This window comes from Phaseolus vulgaris, chromosome 3, assembly GCF_000499845.2.
Source record: "Phaseolus vulgaris cultivar G19833 chromosome 3, P. vulgaris v2.0, whole genome shotgun sequence".
NCBI lineage: Eukaryota > Viridiplantae > Streptophyta > Magnoliopsida > Fabales > Fabaceae > Phaseolus > Phaseolus vulgaris.
In genome coordinates, this window is record NC_023757.2 from 30,425,983 (window position 1) to 30,449,521 (window position 23,539).

The following is a 23,539-nucleotide window of genomic DNA, read 5'->3' on the forward strand; positions in this document are numbered from 1 at the left end:
GTTGTGAAAAAAGTTGAGGAGGTTTAGATTGAAGTATTTATTAAAGTATGTGATGGTTGTAAGAATTTTTTTAATTATTTTTAATGATGTAAATTATAAAAGTGCAAGTTCATCCTTGTATATAAAAAAAAAGAAAAAATAATTAATAATTAATTTTGTGCATATTTTAGTTAATTAAAATAAATAAAAATTTCAATTATAAATAAAAGAGTAAAAGAATGTAAAATTAAAATAAATAAATAAAATTAAAAATTAAAATATAATTATATTATTTTTCATTTTATTAATTTAAATTATTTTTAGTTAAATTAATGTATTTAAATAATTTTAATATTATTTATGATTATTTAATTTAATTTATATTATGTTATATATATATATATATATTTATATAATAAAATTAATATTAATAATGATTTTATTATTATTACAAAAAAATTAATATATTTTAAACATAATAAATGAGTATTTAAAACATAGTATCAACGTTATATAGTCTTGAAAGGAAAAATATATAAAGTTATTACATTTAATCAGTATTAATTTCTTTGTAATTTTGAAGAAAAGAATAAAATTAAACAATGAATAACTTTAAAATAACATTCTTAAGTTTGCAACAAACCTAATTGAATAAATTTTACCTTATACTTAGGACAACTCCAAAATTGTTTTCTTGCATTTTTTTTCAGTTGTTGTTCTCAAAACAACAAAATCTCTACAACCACAAATAGATGCAACGAAGGCACTCGTGTTCCCATCCGCATGGGTAAAAGTACAACGTTTTTGCACACCACAACCGGTACAACTAGACAATGATTAGGTGTGATATGCAGACATTGAAGGTCACTGAAGTAATGCTCTCGATTCTCCAATAAAGGTAATGGAGCCTAAATTTGATTTATGCATAATATAAATAAAATGTTACAAAATTTGCATTCAAAGCAATATCATTCTCTAAATAAGTACCATGAAAACCTGAGTATTAAATAACAATATATCAATGTTCAACATGAAAAATAACAATAACAATAACAATTTATCAATGTTCAACATGAAAAAAAAATTACAATAACAATAACATAATGATAATACAATCATTGGCGTTGATGATGTTCAATCTTATTTATTCGATCCTCAATTCACTCCATCCTTTGATCAACCCTGTCAAAACGTGTATTCATGGTCCTCATACTTTCCTGGATGTTTTTATCCTGTCCCAAATTTGTGTTAACATTTTGGTTTGATGGGGGATTGCGGGTTGAGGTTGACCGCCTTGAACATATTCTTGTGCCAATTTAATGTCTTTATCATCTTCTTTGTCTGCCTGGTCAGGCCTATCAAGTTGCCAAACGCCATTGACCCGGAATATATTTAATTTTCTCATACTTTTTTCTCAAAGTAATGATTCTATCCTAGCATTATTGTTGCATCATTTGACAAGTCCAAGTCATACACCTACATGATCCATGTTATCAAAATGCCATACAATAGAGGCATGTTGTTATCCCAACATTTCTGCATGTGTTGCATGATGTAATGAGACCAATAATCAATATATCATTTTTCATGCACCACAATATGAAAATATTTTCATTAAATAGTTGTGCGAAGTTACTGCCATGAGGGCACAACATGTGCACTTATGTGTAATGTAATAGTCTGTCATTCATATTCAGACTACCTGCATTTCTGACATTTTGACCTTGTACCTCTTCACAAATCATGGATGATTGATGACTTTCTACAGCAAGTGCACCACGTTGTCAGAAGTAATAATTATTCCTAAGGACGGATATCGATCCCACAAGGAACAATGAATTATCAAGTACACTAATCGTTAAATATGAAACAATACAATTAAAAAGAATGTTGAAGTGATTGTGTTCACAATGATTAATAAGAAAATAGACAAAGAATTAATTGCTTCAAGTTGGAAAAATAGGGATTAGGTTTCATCTCTCTCACTCTCATGTATTTTGATTAACATGTTAATATTAAGTTCTTTGATTGAAATTGATGCCCGTATAAAATTCATTTATATCGATTCCTCGCACATAAAATCCTTAAGAATGTTCCCTAACTATCGATCCCTCACATAATTATAAGAACGAAGCTCAGACGTTAATAACAATTAACATTTCAGGTCTATTCCTAACACTCAAATATGTTAAGTATTGTTTTTTAGGTCGGAACCCTAAAAATAATTTCAGCCAAATTTAAGATTCTTAATTTGTCACAGAAATTTAGAAATAAAACAACAATACCAATAATTAATCAAAGAATTGAATATTATAATATATAAGATATCACCTCAATACATAAGAGTTCAAGCAGATTACTCTCAATCCCAAAGGGTAGAGTTAACCACGCATACTTCTAGCACCTTCCATTCTCCCAATTGGGTTACAATTCACTCAATGGTGTTTTCCTCTCAATTTGGTACACTGGGGTTGAGCTTCTAGCCCCCTGTTTAACCTAATTTTCTAGGGTTAGGTTGCTTTTTGTGTCGCGTTGATGGACTAAGTGATAAAACATAAAAAGGTCCAATATGTCTGACGCATTCTCGCTTAAGCGAGGAATTCTCGCTTGAGCGAGAATCTCCTGTTGCAAAATTGGTTTTTCCAGCACTTTTCTCCATTCTGTGATCTTCCAACTTTCTTTTTTTTTAGCTCAAATCATTCATTTTTTTTATCCAAATCTTCAATCTCTCCTATAAACCTGCAATTAACACCAAATTTGGGAATAAAATGCTCTTATTCAAATAAAGATCATAAAAAATGTAAAAAGGTATACATTCATAAATTAGGGATTATTTTATATGTAAATTAGCAATAAATCGTCATAAGTGCCTATATTTTAATATGAAATATTACTGAAATTAGGAACTTATCAATTATAACGTCAATGCTCGATCAAAATTTACTCCCTCGGAGATCATTCCAAGGGTTAACTTAACGCCATCATATCTGAGATTTGCAATGTTCATCCAATCCATTTGTCTTATTTCATTTCGGTTTGAGCAAATCTCAATATAAAGGTCACCAATAGGTGTGAACTTTAGATTTGTATAAAATACTCTCACAAAGTCCTCATAATACGAAAGTTTCATTATAAGGAAATGTTGTAATCCTAGGAAATTCATATGGTTCTAAAATTGAAACCCCAATGCAACAAAAAATGGAAAATGCATGACTTTTGGTGATAACACTGGTCTCCTGTGAAACATTTTTTCATAGATCACCATCTGACATTTTGTACTAAAGTATCTTGAATAATCAAGAACATCTTAAATTCCCGTTCCTTGGGTAGGAGGCACCACATCATATGTGTTGGACCTTTACCTTTATGGCTCTCTGGTGTTGCATGGATGATGATGTCATAGATAATGCAATTATAACATTGTATAAAAAGAATAAAATGTTCATGACATCAAATATGAAACACAATTTTAAGTAAACAAAATTCATGAAAATATCTTAAACAAAATAATAGAAGTTATCAAACACAACACTAAAACTTCATAAACAAAATATTACATTACCAATGAAAATACAATACTATAAGTCCTCAAATAGAGTAATAGAAGTTATGATAATAAGTGTCCAATAACAAAATACACAAAAAAATTAGATAATAATTGAAATGAAATAGAAACACAACATATAAGTGAAAGACATGAAATGAACGTGGAGTCAGAGACATCAAATCAACACCTAGTCATAATGCAAACAACTTTGTCTTGCGACACTCATATGGCATCCCAAATAGCTGCTTAACTCTGACTGGATGCTCACATAAAAACTCGTAGCATTGATCCATGACCTGTTCATCTTGGATATTAAGCTCCACTAGCATAGCCCAAATATCAGACTCAAAGTACTAGTATGATGCATGACGACGTTGATGGTGTACATGCTAAGCATCTAAGTCGTTTCTTCGTCTAATTTCCGTAGCTACACCTTGTGTTGTGGTTGTTTGTACACGAGCAATGTCAATCAACTCTAAGGCCGTATGATTTCCATGCTTAATGGACGAAACACATTGTTGAATATTTTTATTCAACAAAGCAAAATGTTCATCAATTTCGTCCATGGTGGGCCCTTTTCTTTTTGATCCTCGAGACGAGGATGTGCCAGCAGAGCCCGCAAAAGGCATGGAAGGAGTGTTTGAGGGAGTTTCAGAAAGACTGTTAGAGGGTATGTCAGAAGGAGTGTTTGATGGAGTGTCACTGGATTGAATATGAGGGGCAGGTGACCGTGGGACGTAGTCATTTGCATCTTCAAAGTTTGATTGGTTAGGGATATAATCCATATTATTATTGTCTAGGTTCACACTGAAATTACTCATGTGTGGAGGTGAATTCATCTTGCGACCTGTCCTCACCCGACTTTCGGTGGCTCTATCATTAGACCATAACTCCTCCATTAGGTTATAATGTCGGATGGGATTGACACGCCATTCCGGCAGATGGCTTCGCCTACAAAGATGTCACATATTAGTACAAGACAAGGTGCATTTAAATGTATTTCTTATAGAAAATATTTATGGAGGTACCTTTATCAAGTCATTCCAAACTTCATCCTCCACTTCAAAACGTTTAGTGGTATGGTTCCATGCGAAACCACTCAGTCCACCAAACAAATCATGTACCTCCCTCCACTTGTCCTTGAGTCTTTTTTGGCGATTTTTTACATGTTTTTTCTTAAAAGCCGATAGTCTAGCATCGTGTAGAGTTATAACAATGTTAGTATATCCCTAAGTGGTCTACCTACCGTCAATTCTGGAACCTCGACATGCCTCTTCAACCATTTCATTTAGACGAATTAAGTCCATCTCCACCGTCCACTTAGTGAACTCTTGATAACCGCCTGATGAATCTGGAACAACATTCTTGGCGTGATCCATCTAAATAACTTAAATAAAGTTAGGAGGAGAAACATTGCAACAAAAGATAAAGCATATTTTATTACATCAAATTAATTGTTTACATAATCTTGTCATAAGCATGAGAAAGGGTTGGTTGTACATTTTCTTGTAGCAATTCATGATCTACCTCTTTAATCAAAGACTCGTCATTGTCAACCCCGTGAAGAAAGTTATGCAGAATATAATAAGCTAAAACAATTTTTGTTATAGTATCAACATCATAATGAGGCTCAGTCCCACTGGCTATAATTGGAAAACATCTTTTCATTACCCCAAAAGTCCTTTCAATTACATTTTTAAGTGACGAATGTCTATGATTAAACAACTCTTTAGCATTTTGTGGACCTCTTCATGAATAGTCTTTCAAATGGTATCTAATCCTGCGATAAGGTGTTATTATTTTTGGTTTTAACATAAAACTTGCATCACCAAGATAGTATTTTCCTACAAACATTTTGGAAACCTGCGTTAGTAATGACCACTATAACCTATTTATTGTTTTGCACACCCAAACACCTAAAACTAACCTTATGGAATAACCAAAGGATCGTCTCGTATTAAAGCGTCTTTCAATATCCTTGAATCAGAGGCAGTTTCTTCCCAACCGGCTAGGACATATGTGAATTTCATGTCAAAGACACAACTTGCAAATATATTTTGGGATGGTCAATCTTTTCTCCCTTGAAAACGAGGTGCATCAGCACGTGAGACCTTAACACATACATGAGTGCCATCTATGGCCCCTAAAAATCCTAATGTAAACCAAATTTCATAATTTTAATTAAACACAAAATAAATAAAACATTATATATAATTTAAAATAATGTTGTCATAAACAAACCTTAAAGTAAGGGTAAAATCGATTGTTGTTAAGGACATGCGGTTCTACAACAGTACCATTTGGTTGAATTAAGAATTCTCCCTCCAACCTTAAAATCGCACTCAAAACTTTATGAAAGTGACGGGAAACTGTTTCTTCAAGCCGATGGAAGAAGAATGAAACACTTCAATTCTTCACATTATGCCTAATAATGTGGAGAAATTTGGTAACTTGTTCTTCAACGGTTGATTGATATGCTCTTTAACAAGTACAATTTCCCTAATTTGTTGACATAATTGAAGGAAGGCTTCTGGTTTCATGAGAATAATATCAGGACATCGTTCAGTGTGAACCAAGTACTCCATCAATTTTTGTTTGCGACACTCTTTTTGTGGTTGGAACTCGATCATAGAGTTGGTTGTATTACGCACCGTACATAATAAATTCAATCCAAAACCAATCATACAAAGGATCATCATTGATGCACCTTGAGTATTTTTTTTAATTTGTGAAATTAAATTCATGTTCGTCGCACCAAGATCGTTATAAATTGCAATCGTTTCCTCAAAATCTACCATCTCTACCTCGTCAAAATGCCTCGCCGAATTCATATCGTTATCTATGTAATGTTTAACTTTTCATCGAGAACCATGATTACAGGTAAGTGTCAATACAATACGATTACCATTTTGGTGTAAAACTACACTAGTACGATTACCCTAAAAACTAATTATAATAACTCATAAAATTTAAATAAATATTTTTAATGTAAATGATTATATCATTTCAATACTCTAATATAAAAAAATAATATAAATATATACACAAATTAAAATTTCCCATATTAAAATTTAATCAAACAAAATTTCCAATATTAAAATTTAATTAACAGAAAATATTTCTAAACAAAAAATACCAATTACATAAATTTATGAATTCAATACTGTGATATAACAAAAATTGATATAAAAATATATGCAAAAATTAAATTTTTCAATATTTATCTAATTAGATGATATCATTAAAAAGGTATTAAAACTTCTAAGGGTAGCATAAAATATAATCACCCAAGCATAAGGAACTGCGAACATTTCCTACTAATATTGTTTAAACACAATAAAAAGTAATTGGTGGATGGATGCCTACAGTACAGGATAACTAGTACAAGAAAAAATAAATTAGGACCATGCTAACTAGCGCTCTAATGCTAAGAGCTTTTAGGGCACTATTTAAGGTTGAATAATCTTTTTATAACTCTTTCTAGTTAATAATTAATAATCCAAACGTTAGGATTCAATTTTGACTTAATTAATATATGAAATTGTATAAATATCTAAATTAATATCTGAAACTGTATATAATATTTGAAATTGTATAAATATCTAAATTAATATATATATATATATATATATTATTTTAATACGCATAAGTATTAATTGATCTTAAAAAAATGCAATTTATATTACCATTCTACACAAAATATTAATTTTAAGTAAAATAATTATTTTTTCTCATAAACAATTAAATGTAACAAAAATTACTTATGTAAACAAAACCATCTAAAAAATAAAGGAATAATCTAAAAACAAATGTTAAATAGAAAAGAAAATTGAATGTGTTTTTACTAATACTAAAATGCTTCCTTACTAATAAAAACAATAATTACATTAATTTTATTGTATATTTAAAATGGATTTTAATTAACACTCTAAAAAACTCTTTCAAATGGATTCGCAATAATAAATATATTTAATTTATGAATTCAATAATCAATAATATATCATAAATTTGATGATTATATTAATATTTCTAATTTTAAATAATGTATTTTATTAATTTTGATTAATAAGACAAAATTAATTTATATTAATATTAATAATTTCAAAAAGCATATGCAGATTTGTAATTTAAAATAATGTCAAATAAAATAAAAACTTATATTTCATTATATTGTTTTTTAAATACAATAATAAATTACATAAATAACTTATAAGAACATATGAATAATTAATTTATTAATATAATTATTGAATTTCAAATAAAATATTTACATCTAAAATTGAAATACACATGAACTAATAATTTCTAAAAAATTCTCAATTAAAAAAACATTTAACTTATACTACAAATATATTCAAGTCGATTGCAAACTTATTCACATAAATAATTACTATAAAATAAGTTAAACAGATTAAACTTATAATAAAAACATCCGAACAACACTTGGAAACAATCCACATTTTATTAAAAAAACAAAACAAAAATTACGCAAAACACTAATTGAAAAATCTGGAAAAATAAGTATGAACATAATCGATTATCCTATGTCTTAAAAATACAACCTAATCGATTAGTCAAAGTTTTCAAAAGCATAATCAATTATACCTTCGGTTACAAAACAATCATAATCGATTATGCTACAACATAATTGATTAAGCTCATATTTTACACACATCAAATAATCAATTATATTCTCAAAAAACAACACATAATCGATTATGTATTCAACCTAATCGATTATCAACTATTTTGAATGACATAATCGATTAAGTGATGTCTTCTTTTCCACTGGTAATCAATTAGGCACGGTAGAAAACTCACACAATGTCTAACTTGAGATCGAAGATGCAATAACAAACTCACTACCTTTGCACTCTACTAACTCACAAAACTCTCCAAGGCCACTCAAACATGCAAAAGTCTGTTTGAATGAAATGTTTGTTTCAAATGCAGTGTATGTTTCCTATAACCATGCTTTATATAACTCGTGAATGAACAACATTACCTAACAACTTTGAGGCAGTGCATTCATCACATTCATGGTGGTCAAAGAGATTCCCTATGTCAAAGTCAATAATCTCTGAAATGGAATAAATGTAGTGTTGTGCATGACACTGGTGTCGTGTAAAATCAATTCACTTTCAAAAAAAGTGAAGAAAAAGGAGGGCACAATGGTATTTCACATACTATGACATGAGTTTCTCTTCACTCATCTCTCTTTTTTCTTCAACTTTCACAAGATCATTCACTCACTAAACTTTTTCTCCCCCACTCATTCACCCTCATCTTTGTCCCGATCCAAACTAGAGTGAATCCTCTCATTTATCCTCAACTAGAGTGTCACTCCCCAATCCAAACACAATCTAAATGCTCTAATCTTAACTTCTTATAAAATAAGTGAAAACTCATCTAACATGTAAACTTATTATAGTGGTCCCATTTAGTTTTATCTAATGGAAAGCTTTTTATCACATTTATGATAATGATGATAAGTCCTCTATCTTTATGTAATTAATCTATGCAATATGTAATTAAATCAGTTAATGCAAGCTATATTAAAAATTTATTTTAAGCATCTTGAAACTTTCTCTGATTTTATTTTACTGCGTTTTGAATTGTGATTTTATCAAAACATATTTTGTTACTATAACAAGAATTAAGTTTATAACTTCCAATTCACAAGTAGTCTAATCAATCTTTATTCTTTTAGTATTATGTAATTTTGTTAAATTGTTGTAGGACTGATGCTAGTTGAAATTAGATGAGTTTTTCTATAAAGTGAAATAAAATTGCAAAATGTATTACTATATAATTGACCAATTAGTTTACTTGAGAATATTGCAAATTTCACCATATTACAACATCACTACAAAACTTTCATATTAATTTTATATTCTATTTGTCTTAATTCAAAACATATTTCCACACTTTTTTTTTCAAATTTACTTTCTAAAAAAGCATAAGATATTATAGTAATTATTATAAGACTTATTGATTACTAATTTTTTTACCAATGAGTTAGTAAATTAATATTCTAAAAACTTTCATATTTATTTTCTATTCTATTTATCTAATCCAAAATATTTTTCTACACTTTTTCTTCAAATTTACTTTCTAACAAAAAAAAACATAAGATATTATAGTAATTATTGTAAGACTTGGATTGATTACTAATTTTATTACAAATGAGTTAGTAGATTAATATTCTAATAGACATGAACTGATATATATATATATATATATATATATATATATATATATTATTTTTAAATTTTTGTTGTAAAGACTGCATATATATTATCATCTGTTTTTATAATAAATAACTTGTAATCTATTCCTTTGCTTACACAACTTCGTTCTTATTACCTCAGTTTAAAATTTTATTACTACCATCCACAACTTTTTATTTGAGATTGTAACGCTGAATAAATGTTTATGGCAAAGTAGCAAAAACACGAATATAAGTTCAAATTGATACTCATTATTATATAACTGCTTTTAAAATTTGTAGGCCACTTCTTATATATGGTGAAAACAATAATGACACGCAATAACATAAAACTCAAATGTAAATCCCGCCATTATGTATATATAAATAATAAAATTTGAAATCTATATCAAAAGAGTTTAATTTTACTTTTAAACGGGTAATTAGTGCATTTCTTCTTTAGAATATTAATGTATCCTTTTCTTTATACTGAAAAAAAATATTTTCATTATTTGCGTAAAACATAATATGCCTAATATATATATATATATATATATATATATATATATATATATATAAAGGTTGACTATTTTCTACCAACCGGTTGACCATTGGAGACGGCAAAGAAAACCTAATTTATTGACATTAAATTAGGATGAGATTCTAATCCTTAGGGGATAAATTTTTTACCCTTATTTTGTAAATTTTTCACTTAAAAGTTTGAGGGTTGTGTATTTTTCTTGCGATTAACCCTTCACTTAATAGTCTCAAGTGCTATATACTTTAGATTATAACTAAAGATTAAGTTTGCCTTAAGTCGTTATGGTTTAAACTCTTAAAAGGTAATTCTAAACCAATTTTGAAAAACGGGCAAAAGAATAATACATCTTATTGGAGAATATTCAAACAACCAACAAATCCTAATAAACACTAATATATAATTAGAAAGGAGAGAACATTAATTTACCATGAATTTGTTTAAAAACTTGTTTAATTTACATAGGATTCTCTTTCTTTTCGATAAGAAAGCATGAGAGTACTTCGCAAAGAAATAAAAAAGGTTGCATAATATTTTTTTAAAGCACTAACCATGACTATTTTCCATCAACGGACTACAATTAAGTAACCTTTGGTACCTCTTTAACGTTAGAGGAAGTAATAAGCAGCGTGAGTGGACCAACCCAAGGAGCTCCCGTTTGAAATTTAAAAGGTGTTTGTAGGTGACGTTAGCATAAAGAGACAGTTGAAGGGCACGGCTACAATTTTGGAAACTTGAATTTGAAATGAGGCGGGTCCTCCTATTCCATCTCGCAGCAGAAGTAAACAAATGAGCTTGGTGGCTAAGTAAGAGCTTGACGAATTTAGAATCAGAATCAGATCAAAATGTGGAAGGAGAATCGAACATGCGTTCGAAGAAACTCTCTAAGCGAAACGAAGGAGAACGAATTGGAAGCAGCGCAGAACCCTGTCAACTTTCCACCTCCTCGAACTCCACTCCACTCCATACCGGATCCTTCTCAATGTCAGGAACTCGAACCAGCTCGCCAGCCTCGGTTCGGGAGCGCCACTCCCAGGCTCTCCGCTAGGATCGGGAAGTCGCACTCCGAACCTAACTCGGCGCAGAGCACGCCGACTAGAACCGCTTCCAGGGTTTCTCTCGGCGGAGGAAGACCGAGTGCGTCCGCGTTCCCCAAGGAGACCGAATTCTGCGTCCACGTTCCGCATTTCGAGCTCAAAGACGATCCCTCGTTCTGGACGGATCATAACGTGCAGGTATGTTTTCATTTGAACGAATTCTGGATTGGTTTTTCTCGCGTCGGTTTTGTGACTGAGGTTGCGTTTTCAGGTGCTGATTAGGATTCGACCGCTGAGTAACGTGGAGAAGGTTTCGCAAGGGCATGGTAGGTGTTTGAAGCAGGAAAGCGCGCACACTTTGGTGTGGCGCGGTCATCCTGAAACCAGATTCACTTTTGATCATATAGGATGCGAGACCTTATCCCAGGTGAGTCTCCACTTTGTCACAAATACAATATAATAGTGTATACAAACTCTGTATGCTGTTTCAATTTTTAAAGTTTTAAGAAAGAGCACTGAATTGGAAATGGTTTATTTCACATGCTTAGTATTATTAGTTATGGTGCAATAAATCCGATGAGAAGATACATTTATTCTAAAATTTATGAGATGCAGTAAGTTTATGATACATGTCTATATCTGTATGGAAATTCACTAAGTTTGTTGAGTGTATATATATAGTAAATATAGTAAATATGTTGCAAATTCTACAAATCCAAATGAAGAATATACTTCATGGACAATATGAAAAATAAAAATAAAAATTATAATTGCTGTCATCATAGATCACTTCTTATTGTCCACAAATAAGAATAATTTTATTGTATCCTTTTTTTGAGATTATCTATGAAAAAAATAATTGATGGACATTGCCTATATGTTTCTAAATATGTCACATTTAGTTTTATTAGATGTTTTGTAAAGACTTAGATACTTCCTAAATACATGTTAGGGAGTAGCTAAGAGTATTGATATTTGACGATAGACATGTATCTGATGTGGGCACACAAATCAAATTTAAGTATTGTTGCTTATTAGTTAGTCATTATTGCGGTGAACTGGTGTAGGAAAACCTGTTCAGAGTTGCTGGAGTTCCCATGGTGGAGAACTGTTTGTCTGGTTACAACAGTTGTATGTTTGCTTATGGTCAGGTACATGTTACTTGTGGGGATTTAGTGTCTTGTTCTTTTCTACAAGCTGTTACGTATTTCTTTGATTGTTGCTGAAGTTGTGCTTGGCTGATTGTCTGCAGACGGGTAGTGGTAAAACATATACCATGATGGGCGAGATTAATGAAACAGAAGGATACCTTCATGATGATAGTGGGATCACACCAAGAGTTTTTGACTATTTGTTTATGAGGATTAAAGCGGTGTGATATTACAATGCTTGTGTTTTCACCTGAATAGACTATTGCTTCAAAGGTTGGATTTTCTTATGGAATATTTATGATGTAGGAAGAAGAGAGTAGGAAGGATTACAAGCTGAAATATAGTTGCAAGTGTTCCTTTCTGGAGATATACAATGAGCAAATAACTGATCTTCTTGAGCCTTCATCAACCAATCTACAAGTAATCCACAAATTATAGTATCTAGCCTTATCTCTAATTGTTGTTTACTTGTTATTGTTAATGCTTTGTATAATAGAGTTTAAAACTCAATATTCTCCCTGTAGCTCAGAGAAGATTTGAAGAAGGGAGTATACGTTGAAAACCTCACTGAACATAGCGTGGACACAGTTTATGATGTTCTCAGGCTTTTGTTACAGGTTGGGTTTTGTGCTCAATTAGGTTCACCATTAAATTTACCTTAATATTTTACACTGCTTGATCATGTCTGATCTGATCTTCTTCTCCTAAATAATTACACAGGGCACTGTGAATAGGAAGGTGGCTGCTACTCATATGAACTGTGAAAGCAGTCGGTCTCACAGTGTTTTCACTTGTATTATTGAAAGCCAATGGGAGAAAGATTCTATGACTCACTTTAGGTTTGCTAGGCTAAATTTAGTAGATTTGGCTGGTTCTGAAAGGTAACAGAATATCTTTTATCAGAATCTTTATAAACCGTTGCTATTTCTTTTTGAAAACCAGGCTTGACTTGCATTTTCATCTAGGCAGAAAAGCTCTGGAGCAGATACTGAACGTTTGAAAGAAGCAGCTAATATAAATAAATCTTTGTCAACACTTGGGTAACTCACTATCACAGACTTGTTTATCAATTTATTTGCTGTTGATATATTTCAGTTGAATGTTAATAAACACTGTCACAACAATTCGTTGAGTTCAAATGGCTGACCTTAAGTGCTTTGTTAGCTTGGTCATAATGACTTTGGTGGACTTAGCCCATGGGAAGCCTAGGCATGTTCCGTACAGAGATTCAAGACTTACATTTCTTCTTCAGGTTAGATACACCAAGTTCTAAAAATTGACATTAGTTTTTCATTAATTTTACATACAATTCAGTACATTATTCTGTAGTAATATGATTGTACTCTCCAAAACTTTATATGCAGGATTCTTTAGGTGGAAATTCAAAGACAATGGTCATTGCAAATGTCAGCCCATCAATTTGGTTTGTGTTAACTTTATGCTTAAAATTAAATAATGAACAATGAATGCTTCTTGATGTTTCTTTGTTTTCTTATATCATTAATTTTGACTTTTATTCTCTTGCAGCTGTGCTAATGAAACACTAAGCACTCTGAAGTTTGCGCAGCGAGCCAAGCTTATTCAAAATAATGTACTCACCTATTTAAATGTCTGCATTTCTTTTTTTTTAAAAAATTTTGGGTGTGTATGAATTACACACCATAATGCGTGGTATATATTAATTTTTTTATTGAGATAATATCTGAATTAATTGATTTTCTTTTCCTTACACTAAAAGGCAAAAGTGAATGAAGATGCTTCTGGTGATGTAAGTGCACTGCAGTTGCAGATTCAACAATTGAAGGTATTTGATTAAATATTTTGAAATTATGGGAGATTTTCGACAAAACTATACTAAGTTTTGGGGCTGACTTAGCTGAGGCATGTACTAAACTCGAACAGGGTCAACTGTCCTTTCTGATGAACAATAAATTTTTTCCTACCTCATCAAATTTAGAGCCAAACTCCGAGAAGTTTACATCGAGTGAAGTGTCAGAAGGATATGACTCTTTGGGAGAAAGAGCAACACCAGATCACAACCTACTCATTCCAAGAAAAGAGGTTAGTTTATGGCAGTTATGGTGAAGTTTTTGTATTATGAGTTGTGTGAAATCGTCGAGGGTTATTACATAATAATTATTACAAGATTCACTGAAAGTAAGAGCTGTTATATCTGGCAGATCAAATGCATGAAAGCTGCTTTGGTTAGTGCCCTGAGGAGAGAAAAAATGGCAGAAACTACAATCCAGAATTTAAAGGCTGAAATAGACCATAGAAATTGTTTGGTGAGTATGTTTTGACAAAAAAGTTAGCCTTCCAAAACATATCCACGTTTTAAAACCTGACAATAATTTTACCATACCAAAAGTCTGTACCCAGAATTTTTTTCTGGGAGTTATGTGAATAGGCCCAAATATTTTTAATATCATGGGCTTAAAGTAACATCAATTTTGGCAGGTTCGACAAAGAGAAGAGGATATTGAGCATACTTCAAGTATGCTGAGGCATTATAAGGAGAAAATCAATCAACTTGAGTTATTGGTAGATGGGAAACTGACAGCTGAGAAGTATCTCATGGAGGAAAACATGGCTTTGCAGGAGGAGATTCAGTTGCTTAAAGTGAAAATAGATAAAAATTCAGAATTATCCACACTTGCTTTGGAGAATGATAGACTTTTGCAACAACCTCGACTGTAAGCTGTGTGGACAGTTAATATTCTTAAGTTATAATCTTTTCCTGGATGCCAGTGGCTCATTTTACATCAGTTCTTACCACCAGATTTCAAAAGTCCTATGAGCACGGAGAGCGGGAAAGATTGCTGACTGAACTATCTGAATTGCGTGATCAGGTTGGTTAGATCCCATAATTTGTCCCTCCCTCTCTTGAAAGATAAATATCAACTTTCGTTTGGGTTGGATTTCTGATATTTGGTATATTTCTTTAATGTTCAGCTCCTTGTCAATCTCCAGGGGAAATTTACATTCTCCATGAAAAATGTAAATCAGGTTTACTTCTTTTATTACTTATGCCCTATTAATAGTGCTATCTGAGATTTTCTGTTTTCACTTTGTGTGGTCTTTGATATTTCAGGATACTGCTACTGCACAAGAGCTAGAAGAATGCCAGAATATGAATTCTAAATTGCTTAGGTAGACAGTTGCCTTAAATATGTCATCATTATCACCATCATTATTAATATGAAATTTGGTATTCTATTCTATATGGGGCTCCTAATCAGCAAATTCCTTGAAAAGTTCATTCATCATTCTTATTTCATCTCTGGGGTCTCCTTGTATGCTAATCTATAACTTCAATGCTAATTTATTGAAGCTGTATTTAATTTTCAAGTTTTTATTGTTTGACATTTTGGAGTTAGAACAAATGAAAAATGCATTTATTGTGGAAAACATGAGACTTGTTGTCTAGATCTATAAAAAAATGATTTTGTATCTTCAATTTCTCTCCATAGCATAATTGCAAATAGTCTGTATTGATGATACTATTATTGCGTTGCAATTCTAAAAACTATTAGCTGGTAGACCACTAACAACTTTCTTCATTTCTTATTCATTGTTTATGTTGCAGAGAAGTGGGTAAATTACAAGCAGAGCTGGGAAAATATTTGAACTACAATCAAGTTAAGTCTATATGAGCATAACTTAAGAAATACTGGAAATGCCTGTGAAGACATTGCTGAACCTCTGGTCTATCATGTTTAACTCTTTCCATTCTTGCAGTTTGTGAACTCTTCTTTTGAGCATGCTGATGAAATTCTAAAGACAGATAAATGTTCATTGGTGAGGAAAGAATAAAATAGAATGCATTTTTAACTTTTCAGTTTTTAGTCTGTTTTGCTTATGATAGTGATTTTTTAACATTAATGCAGTTGTGTTGTGTGCATATTGTGGTAGTTTTTATCTGGTATTATGTCTACTGCATAGGTGGATATTCAATATGACCAAAATCTATAGCAATTTCATCACTTGAAATAAAGTTAAGAAGCAAAGAAAGCAAAATTTCTTAGAAATGTATGCAAATATACGAAGATATATTCATCTCCCAAGCAATTTTCCTCATGTTGAGCAAATATCCTTATATCTTAAACCATTATCCATTAACCAAAATTCCCATGGCAAGGGATATTTCTAAATCTGTATTTGAGAAATATTTAATGGTTAATAGTTTCTCATGCTCATCTTTTTTTGGGAACCGAGTTTCATGTTTATTTTGTTGTTTTATAATTAAGTTCACCATATTAAGTAAAATTTTACAGATTGAGACATTGTCGGTAAGAAGTGATTCTGGAGATGAAGTTCCGTCCTCTACAAGGGAAGCTGAGGATACTCTAGCAAATAAAATAGAAGCAAAAGCATTGGGAGCCTCAGTAGTGCTTGCTAAAGATAATGAATATAACAACAACGAAGAGTTAAAGGCAAAATTAAAAAAAATGAGCAAGGATCTTGAAGAAGCGAGGTTACTTAATGGCCGATATCAAGAGCAATGGACATTACAGTTATCTCAAAAACAGCAGACTGAAACAATCTGTCAAGAGGTTGAGATGGAGACAACCAATACAATTCTTCAGTTACAGGAAGAGGTTGCCCATCTTCAGTCAGAATTTGAAGAGAGGTTATGCACCACTGCTCAAGAAAATGCAGAGTTAAGAAATATGATTGCAGAAAAAGAAGAGGAAATTAAGTCACGGAGTTTGGACTGGGAAAAAGCAATCTTGGAACTGACAACCTTCCTTCTAGAAGGTTCAAGATCTCTCAAAGAGGCTTGTGGTCAGGTGAAAAACATTTCTTGCTCATTTCCCCAGGTCAATGCTTGGATTAGTGAGCATGTTGACATGGCTGTCAAAAAGTATATTGAGAAGGAGGAAGCAATTCTGCAGCTACAGAGCAGCTTGGAGGATGCACAGAAGATGGTATTGGACATGGAGGTGAAATTAAGTTCCTTAAGGGAAGCAACTGTAACCTTAAATGCATTTCAACACATAGACAAGAATGAAGGCATTGAGGAGGCAATTGAGTTACAATTGTTGTTAAATGAGAAGACTAATATGATAAGGATGCTAGAAAATGAAATAAATCATAAAAACAATCAACTTTGTAAAGCAACTAAACAAGCTGATGCTGCATTCCTTGTAGCAAAATGGCTCTCTGATTGTTATAATGTAGCTCACGTGAATGGTGATGTTCAAGATGTTTCCATTCCTGAAGGCAAACTTGGAAATTGTACTATTTCTGAGAATCAAGATGTCCAAAATAATTTGATACTGAATGATCTTATGGCTCAAGTTGAGTTAACTAAACTTGAGGTACTGGAGATGGAGAATGCTGTAAAAGTATCTTTTGTTGATACAGAAATTCAGACAGAAGCTTTCCAAACTGGTGTTTCAGACCTTACTTCTGCTTACAGGGACTTGATTCAGGACATTGTCAAGGAAACTCGGGACATGAGGAAAGAAATAAGTGATTTAAGGATGTATAACAGAAGTTCTGAGGCTTATACGGTTGATTTGTCAACATCAAATGCAAACAAACGTGAGGAGTTTGCGAACCAACAACATCACACACTGCATCAGATAAAAGAGCAACTTCTTGAAGTGAATAGAAGATTGAATGTCATAGGAAATTTTATTAGTGGAGAAGCAGATGTGTGTAGCTTACGATTAGTTGATGTGGATGAAGATCTTGTAAATGCTGATGAATTGAGCACTGATAGTTCGTCACTCTCTGATTTATCGAATGAAATTGAAAACTTTGCTTCTGAAAGATACGCTGTAATTCAATCTGATGACTGCAAATCATCAAATACAGGAAAGCTCATGGAAGGGCGATTTCTCAATGAAGCAGTAGTGTCTTGTCTGAGTAAAGAATTAAATGCCTCATATGATGGTTTTCAAAGACTCTATCTTTGTTTGTCTGCATTCCTTCAAGAATTGGATGATGGATCCTTTTCTAACTCAGAAGGTATCATTTCACTACTTCCATTTTGACTTTCATAAATATACAGTTTTTTAAATGTCACATGTATTTGTATTTATTCATCTGAAAAGTACTGGAGAAGACTAAATCATGTAATGATGAATGACAGAACTGAAAAGGGAGGATCCATTTTTCCAGTTGAGCTTGCAGAAAGACAAAGCAGGTTGTGAGAATGACAGAGAGGTATGTAGCTTTCCATTTAGTGGCCTAAATATGAAATAAATGCACCAAGTATTAAATTTACTGCTTGCTTGACAAAGTACAAGAACATAGGTCCGTCTCTTATGTTTTCTTAATTCTCTACCTCTGCTCAGATATTGGGTTATAGGGAGATCAGGCCTGATGATGGTTTCTTAACCAAATTTATGGAAGCTCATGCAACAGTGAAGGAAGCTGATCTTACACTGCATGCATTAACGGAAGCATATGAAGATTCTAAACAGTTGACTGCTATGTGGAAGCAGTCTGGTGAAAACTTGATACTTGAGAGAGCGAGCTTAGAAGAAGAGATTAAAAAACTCAAATCTTCAATTTGTCACAAAGAAGAAGAGAATCAATTACTAAAGGACAGTATCCATTGCAGTTTGATAGAGATGGCAAATTCGGTTTCTATGCTAGAAGAGCATTTTTTGGAAATGCAAACTGATATGGAGAAGAAATTTTTGACAATGTATTCTGATATTCTTCTGACTGGGCAGGAGATGCTATACTCTATGAATAATATGAGATCATTGGTAGAAGATATTTGCTCTCAGATGGTGGATGGAGGATTTGTATCTTTTGTTCTGTACAATTGCTGTGTATCAGAGCTTGTCAGTAAATTTGCCTGCGCTAGTATGAACCATGATTTGCCATCAGCAAGACAAGGGGAATTGCATAATTTGCTAAAATCTTGCTTTAGTGTTGCACAGCCTGTAATTAATACAGGTAGTGAAGGTGCAGTGAAAACAGATCTATGTGTGTTAATCCAGAAGGTGCATGAGCAGCCAGACTTGCCCAATGTCAACACATTATATGAAAATATGGCTCTTAGAAAGGAGCTAGAGAGGAAGCAAGTGTTATTAGAGGGCTTACTTTTTGACTTTAGGCTATTGCAGGAGTCAGCTTCTAACAGCAAGGACATTAAGGATCAGACTGAGAAGTTAATATTTTCTCTTAGCCAAGTTCGGTATGAACTGGAGAATAAAGCAAGTCAGCTTGATGATGTACTGGTTCAAAACAGAAAACTTGAAGGTTCTCTGGCTAATACCGAGAAGGCCTTAACTAAATCAAAATATGAGCTTAAAGTTGCTGAAGAATCAATTGAGAATCTTGCTAATCAAAATATGGAGTTAAGGGAGCTTCTGAAAGATTTATATGCCAACAAAACTGAAGCTGAAAGCAAATTGGATGAACACAGAGAGGTGATTATAGGTTTGGAAAAAGAAATTACTAATTTGACAGCTTCACTGGAAAACCAATCACTTTCCTTGTTTGAAAGCATTGAGGATGAACTAAACCAGGTGATAATAGAGAGAGACCAACTCCATGAAGAAGTTGGTGTCTTGACTGTTAAGCTTGAGATGGCTTATTCCTTGGCTGACGAAAAGGAAGCTATTGCCATGGAAGCACATCAGGTATCTATTTGCTGATTATTCTGTTACTTTCAAATAATTCTTATTGGCGAAACCACCTTTGGTGCAACTGAAATATCATTTGTAGGAGTCAGAGTCTAGTAAGCTGATTGCTGAGCAAAAGGAAGAGGAAGTCAAGATTCTGGAACATTCTGTTGAGGAGCTTGAGTCAACCATAAATGTTTTAGAGAAAAAGGTTAGTTTCATCTATGATTCACTTGTATAAAGATTACGGAAAAGCTTTTGGTAAGTAATTCAAAGTGATGAAGCTTAGTAATATTATTAATGTTTAATACCACTACCTTTTTCAGTAATATTATTAATGCTCAATAGGATAACTGAACTGGTCTTTTGCATATTAGCTTCTTTTTTACTATAATGGATTGGTCATAGGTACATGAAATGGATGAGGAGGTGGGAAGACATCGTTCAATTAGTGATTCATTAAGAATGGAACTCCAAGCTTTGAAAGAAAGATTATTGTTAGTTGACAGATTTCCCAAGAATGCTGATTCAGAAAGCACAAACGTTCAAACTGATGAGCAGATATCTAGGTTAGAGCTGCTATTCCTTCCTTGATATGTGTTATAGTTTAATGTTGATCAACTGTAGGTGTAAATTTTTTTCATAGTATAGTCTAATCAATTTGTCGCACATGATTGAAAGAATTTCACTCTCATAACCTGATTAGTCGATGAAGAGGAGATACAAGATTAGATTGTAGTATAAAATAATTTTACATGAAAAGTTGGTTCAAATTATTCTCAATATCTGATTTAATTTCTTCACTGTCCATCTTTTTAAAACCCCTATGCAGGCAACATAGTAGTGTACTGGAACTTCACGAAGCACTAAGTCGGATAAGGTTTCTTGAAAAGGAAAATGCAGAACAAGATAAAGAGGTATTTTTCCCAGACTCCCTTGATATTTCATTACAAGACAATAGAACTGTATTATGCATCATACTATTTTTGTCTCTGACATTTTGTATATTTTTTGGAAGATTAAAAAGTGCAAAGAATACATATCCGAAATTGTGTTGCATGCTGAAGCCCAAGCAATGCAGTACCAACAGAAGGTACAAAAATAATATTTTATGTTTTATCAGCTATTTTTTTTGGGCCACATTGTTTTGAAAAGCAAGTTTGGTAAACAATATTCTTTTTTGAATACCAGAAACTTTGTATCAACTGTTATTCTTACATTCCCATCTCTTTTTGCTTCTCTTATCCTTCTTGGTTAGTACAAGTGCCTGGAGTCAATGTTCCTTGAAGTGAAAACAGAAATGTCAAATTCAACGGCAGTGGCACCAGCACCTGAGAAAAGCTCAGTAAGGACAAGAGGTTCGAGCTCACCGTTCAGGTGCATTTCAAATCTTGTTCAGCAGATGAATCAGGAGAAAGATCAAGAACTATCAGCGGCAAGGTTCCGTGTGGAAGAACTAGAAGCACTTTCAGCTAGCAGGCAAAAGGAGGTCTTTACCATTTTAGACAATTGGAGAATACTCATTGATATCATTTTCATATTAATTATCATTCATAATTCATCTCAACCGAAACCAATATCACCTTTTTTTTGTTGAATTTGTTTTCTTCCATGCCTTAATTTTTACACGACTTTCTCAGTGATTTTGCAATGTTTATTATTTGGTTCACGGACTAGCATATTTTTTTTTTCTAAAAGCAAATTTTGTAACAGTTAGCCAGTGATAACTAAGCTGCAGGCCAGGTATAGAATTTAAGGCGTAGGAATAACAAACTGCTTCATATAGATTTTGTAACAGTGGTACGAAAAATTAGCACGATAATTACTCAATGCAAAGTGGTCTAAATTTTATATTGGATCAGGTATTTATGCTACAAACAAGGCTGGCCGCTACTGAAAACATGACTCATGATGTCATTCGGGACCTTCTTGGTGTAAAATTGGACATTACCGATTATGCAGTAAGTTTCAGATTCATTTATAATTGTGGGAGTTGATGGATGTGATTTCTCATTGTCTTACGTTTTTGCTTCTGGTATGTTATAGAATTTGATAGACGAAAACCAAATTGTCAAATTAGTGGAGGAAGCTCAGCAACACAGAGAAGATTTCTTTGCAAAGGTACTAGATCCAAAATCATGGTGTATATTATATTTTATCACGTGCTTGTCTTAATTACCTACCATCTCTTTCTATTAGGAACAAGAGAACCTCGATCTAAGACTGCAGATAAATGATCTCATTGAAGAAAGAGAGAGGTTAGTATACCTCAGAAACCATGTCTTACTAATCTGCTTTCCGTGTGTGATTATACGTCGTAGTTACTTTTTTTCAATTTGGAATAGCTCATGATTAGGAAGTTCTTTATCGTAATTAAAGTATTTTTGGATTATTCAGAACTGCAAAAGGTTCAAAACTTTCATTTCATAGTTCCATTATTCTCACTAATAATTTGTGACTCAGTTGCATATTGGAACTGAAAACCAAAGAGGCAGATATATTTGCCACTAAGATAGCAATGCAGCAACTGCAAGAACGAGATCAGTTGCTTTGTGCACAGAATGAAATGTTGAAGGTACGTCAGAAGACATAATTGTGATTTTGAGTTTCCCATATAATTCAAAGTTGTCATTCTATCATTTTTCTAATTCAAAATCTTGTTCTAATGGTTTCTTGTAGATGGACAAGACCAATCTCTTGAGGAAGGTTGCAGAATTGGATGACGCGGTGAAAACTGTAGCTGGGACACGAAATACCCATCCTGCTCCACAGTCATCAAAGACTAAGGCATGTCTACATAACTTTCTATTTTTCACTACTTACCATTTAATAACGAACCCTTTCCTTATGTGCCATTCATTATTACAGGACAAAGGCGATTTAAATATGGGTACAGTTGGATTCCGTAAAAGGTTGTCTCAACCCGAACGACGTCTTTCTCGTTTTAACGACGAGCCTTCTCGTTTCCGCGAATTTGCTGGTAATAATTCTCAAGGCTAAATAAACTAACTGTACATACACTCTTCACACGCATAAGAGAGAGAAACATAATTTTGCCAAAGAAAAAATGTACGCATATCCCATTTGTATTAGGAAGGCTTACTCGATAATATGCAAATTATCAACATATTATTAAGGTGAAATGATTGGAAAAAGTTTTCCCCTTTATTATCTCCCTCACCTCGGGGAGCGAATTAACCTATTATTTGATTTGTATATTGTTCAAGTTTTGAGTTGACACGTTCCAGGTTGTCATCTTGAATTTTGTACATTGTGCTTTTGGGCTTGTAATAGTGAGCACCTAGTCTTTTTTTTTTTTTCTCTTGTGCAAATTTTATCATCTAATAACCAATGAATTGGCTCTATCTTATTTAGTGTTACGCAAAGTGAAACTTTCCATGGGTCTCATTTATAGGTTATGCATCTTATTTATCTAAAGAAATTCATCGAATTTCTTAATTACAAAAACATAAAAAGGTATCAAATCTAT

General features: G+C 32.5%; 1 protein-coding gene across 2 annotated transcripts; it reads left to right on the forward strand.

The window, feature by feature from the left end:
• The first annotated feature begins 10,898 nt into the window (after positions 1 to 10,898).
• LOC137807062 (kinesin-like protein KIN-12C) lies at positions 10,899 to 23,429 on the forward strand. Of its 2 annotated transcripts, none has more exons than XM_068607504.1 (34): positions 10,899 to 11,507; positions 11,581 to 11,736; positions 12,377 to 12,460; positions 12,562 to 12,681; positions 12,767 to 12,880; positions 12,985 to 13,077; positions 13,181 to 13,341; positions 13,426 to 13,500; positions 13,625 to 13,712; positions 13,825 to 13,883; positions 13,988 to 14,051; positions 14,199 to 14,264; positions 14,363 to 14,521; positions 14,641 to 14,745; positions 14,918 to 15,153; positions 15,240 to 15,309; positions 15,413 to 15,466; positions 15,552 to 15,610; positions 16,047 to 16,098; positions 16,199 to 16,258; positions 16,735 to 18,436; positions 18,561 to 18,634; positions 18,766 to 20,067; positions 20,153 to 20,260; positions 20,458 to 20,618; positions 20,882 to 20,966; positions 21,068 to 21,142; positions 21,308 to 21,538; positions 21,912 to 22,010; positions 22,096 to 22,170; positions 22,249 to 22,307; positions 22,513 to 22,624; positions 22,729 to 22,836; positions 22,918 to 23,429. In XM_068607504.1, exons 1-34 carry the CDS (start codon positions 11,118 to 11,120, stop codon positions 23,047 to 23,049), a joined length of 6,588 nt encoding a protein of 2,195 aa, XP_068463605.1. In that variant the 5' UTR covers positions 10,899 to 11,117; the 3' UTR covers positions 23,050 to 23,429. The 2 variants fall into 2 exon arrangements, with proteins under 2 accessions (XP_068463605.1, XP_068463606.1); XM_068607505.1 differs by having other exon boundaries at positions 15,413 to 15,457.
• Positions 23,430 to 23,539: the final 110 nt, after the last annotated feature.

What these genes read in the sequence shown, in the direction of transcription:
- LOC137807062 (XM_068607504.1), top strand. Translation starts at nt 11,118, where the DNA reads ATGTGGAAGGAGAATCGAACATGCGTTCGAAGAAACTCTCTAAGCGAA. An exon ending in TGCAGATTCAACAATTGAAG is followed by an intron (nt 14,265 to 14,362) that starts GTATTTGATTAA and finishes AAACTCGAACAG; the next exon opens with GGTCAACTGTCCTTTCTGAT. An exon ending in CACAGTCATCAAAGACTAAG is followed by an intron (nt 22,837 to 22,917) that starts GCATGTCTACAT and finishes TCATTATTACAG; the next exon opens with GACAAAGGCGATTTAAATAT.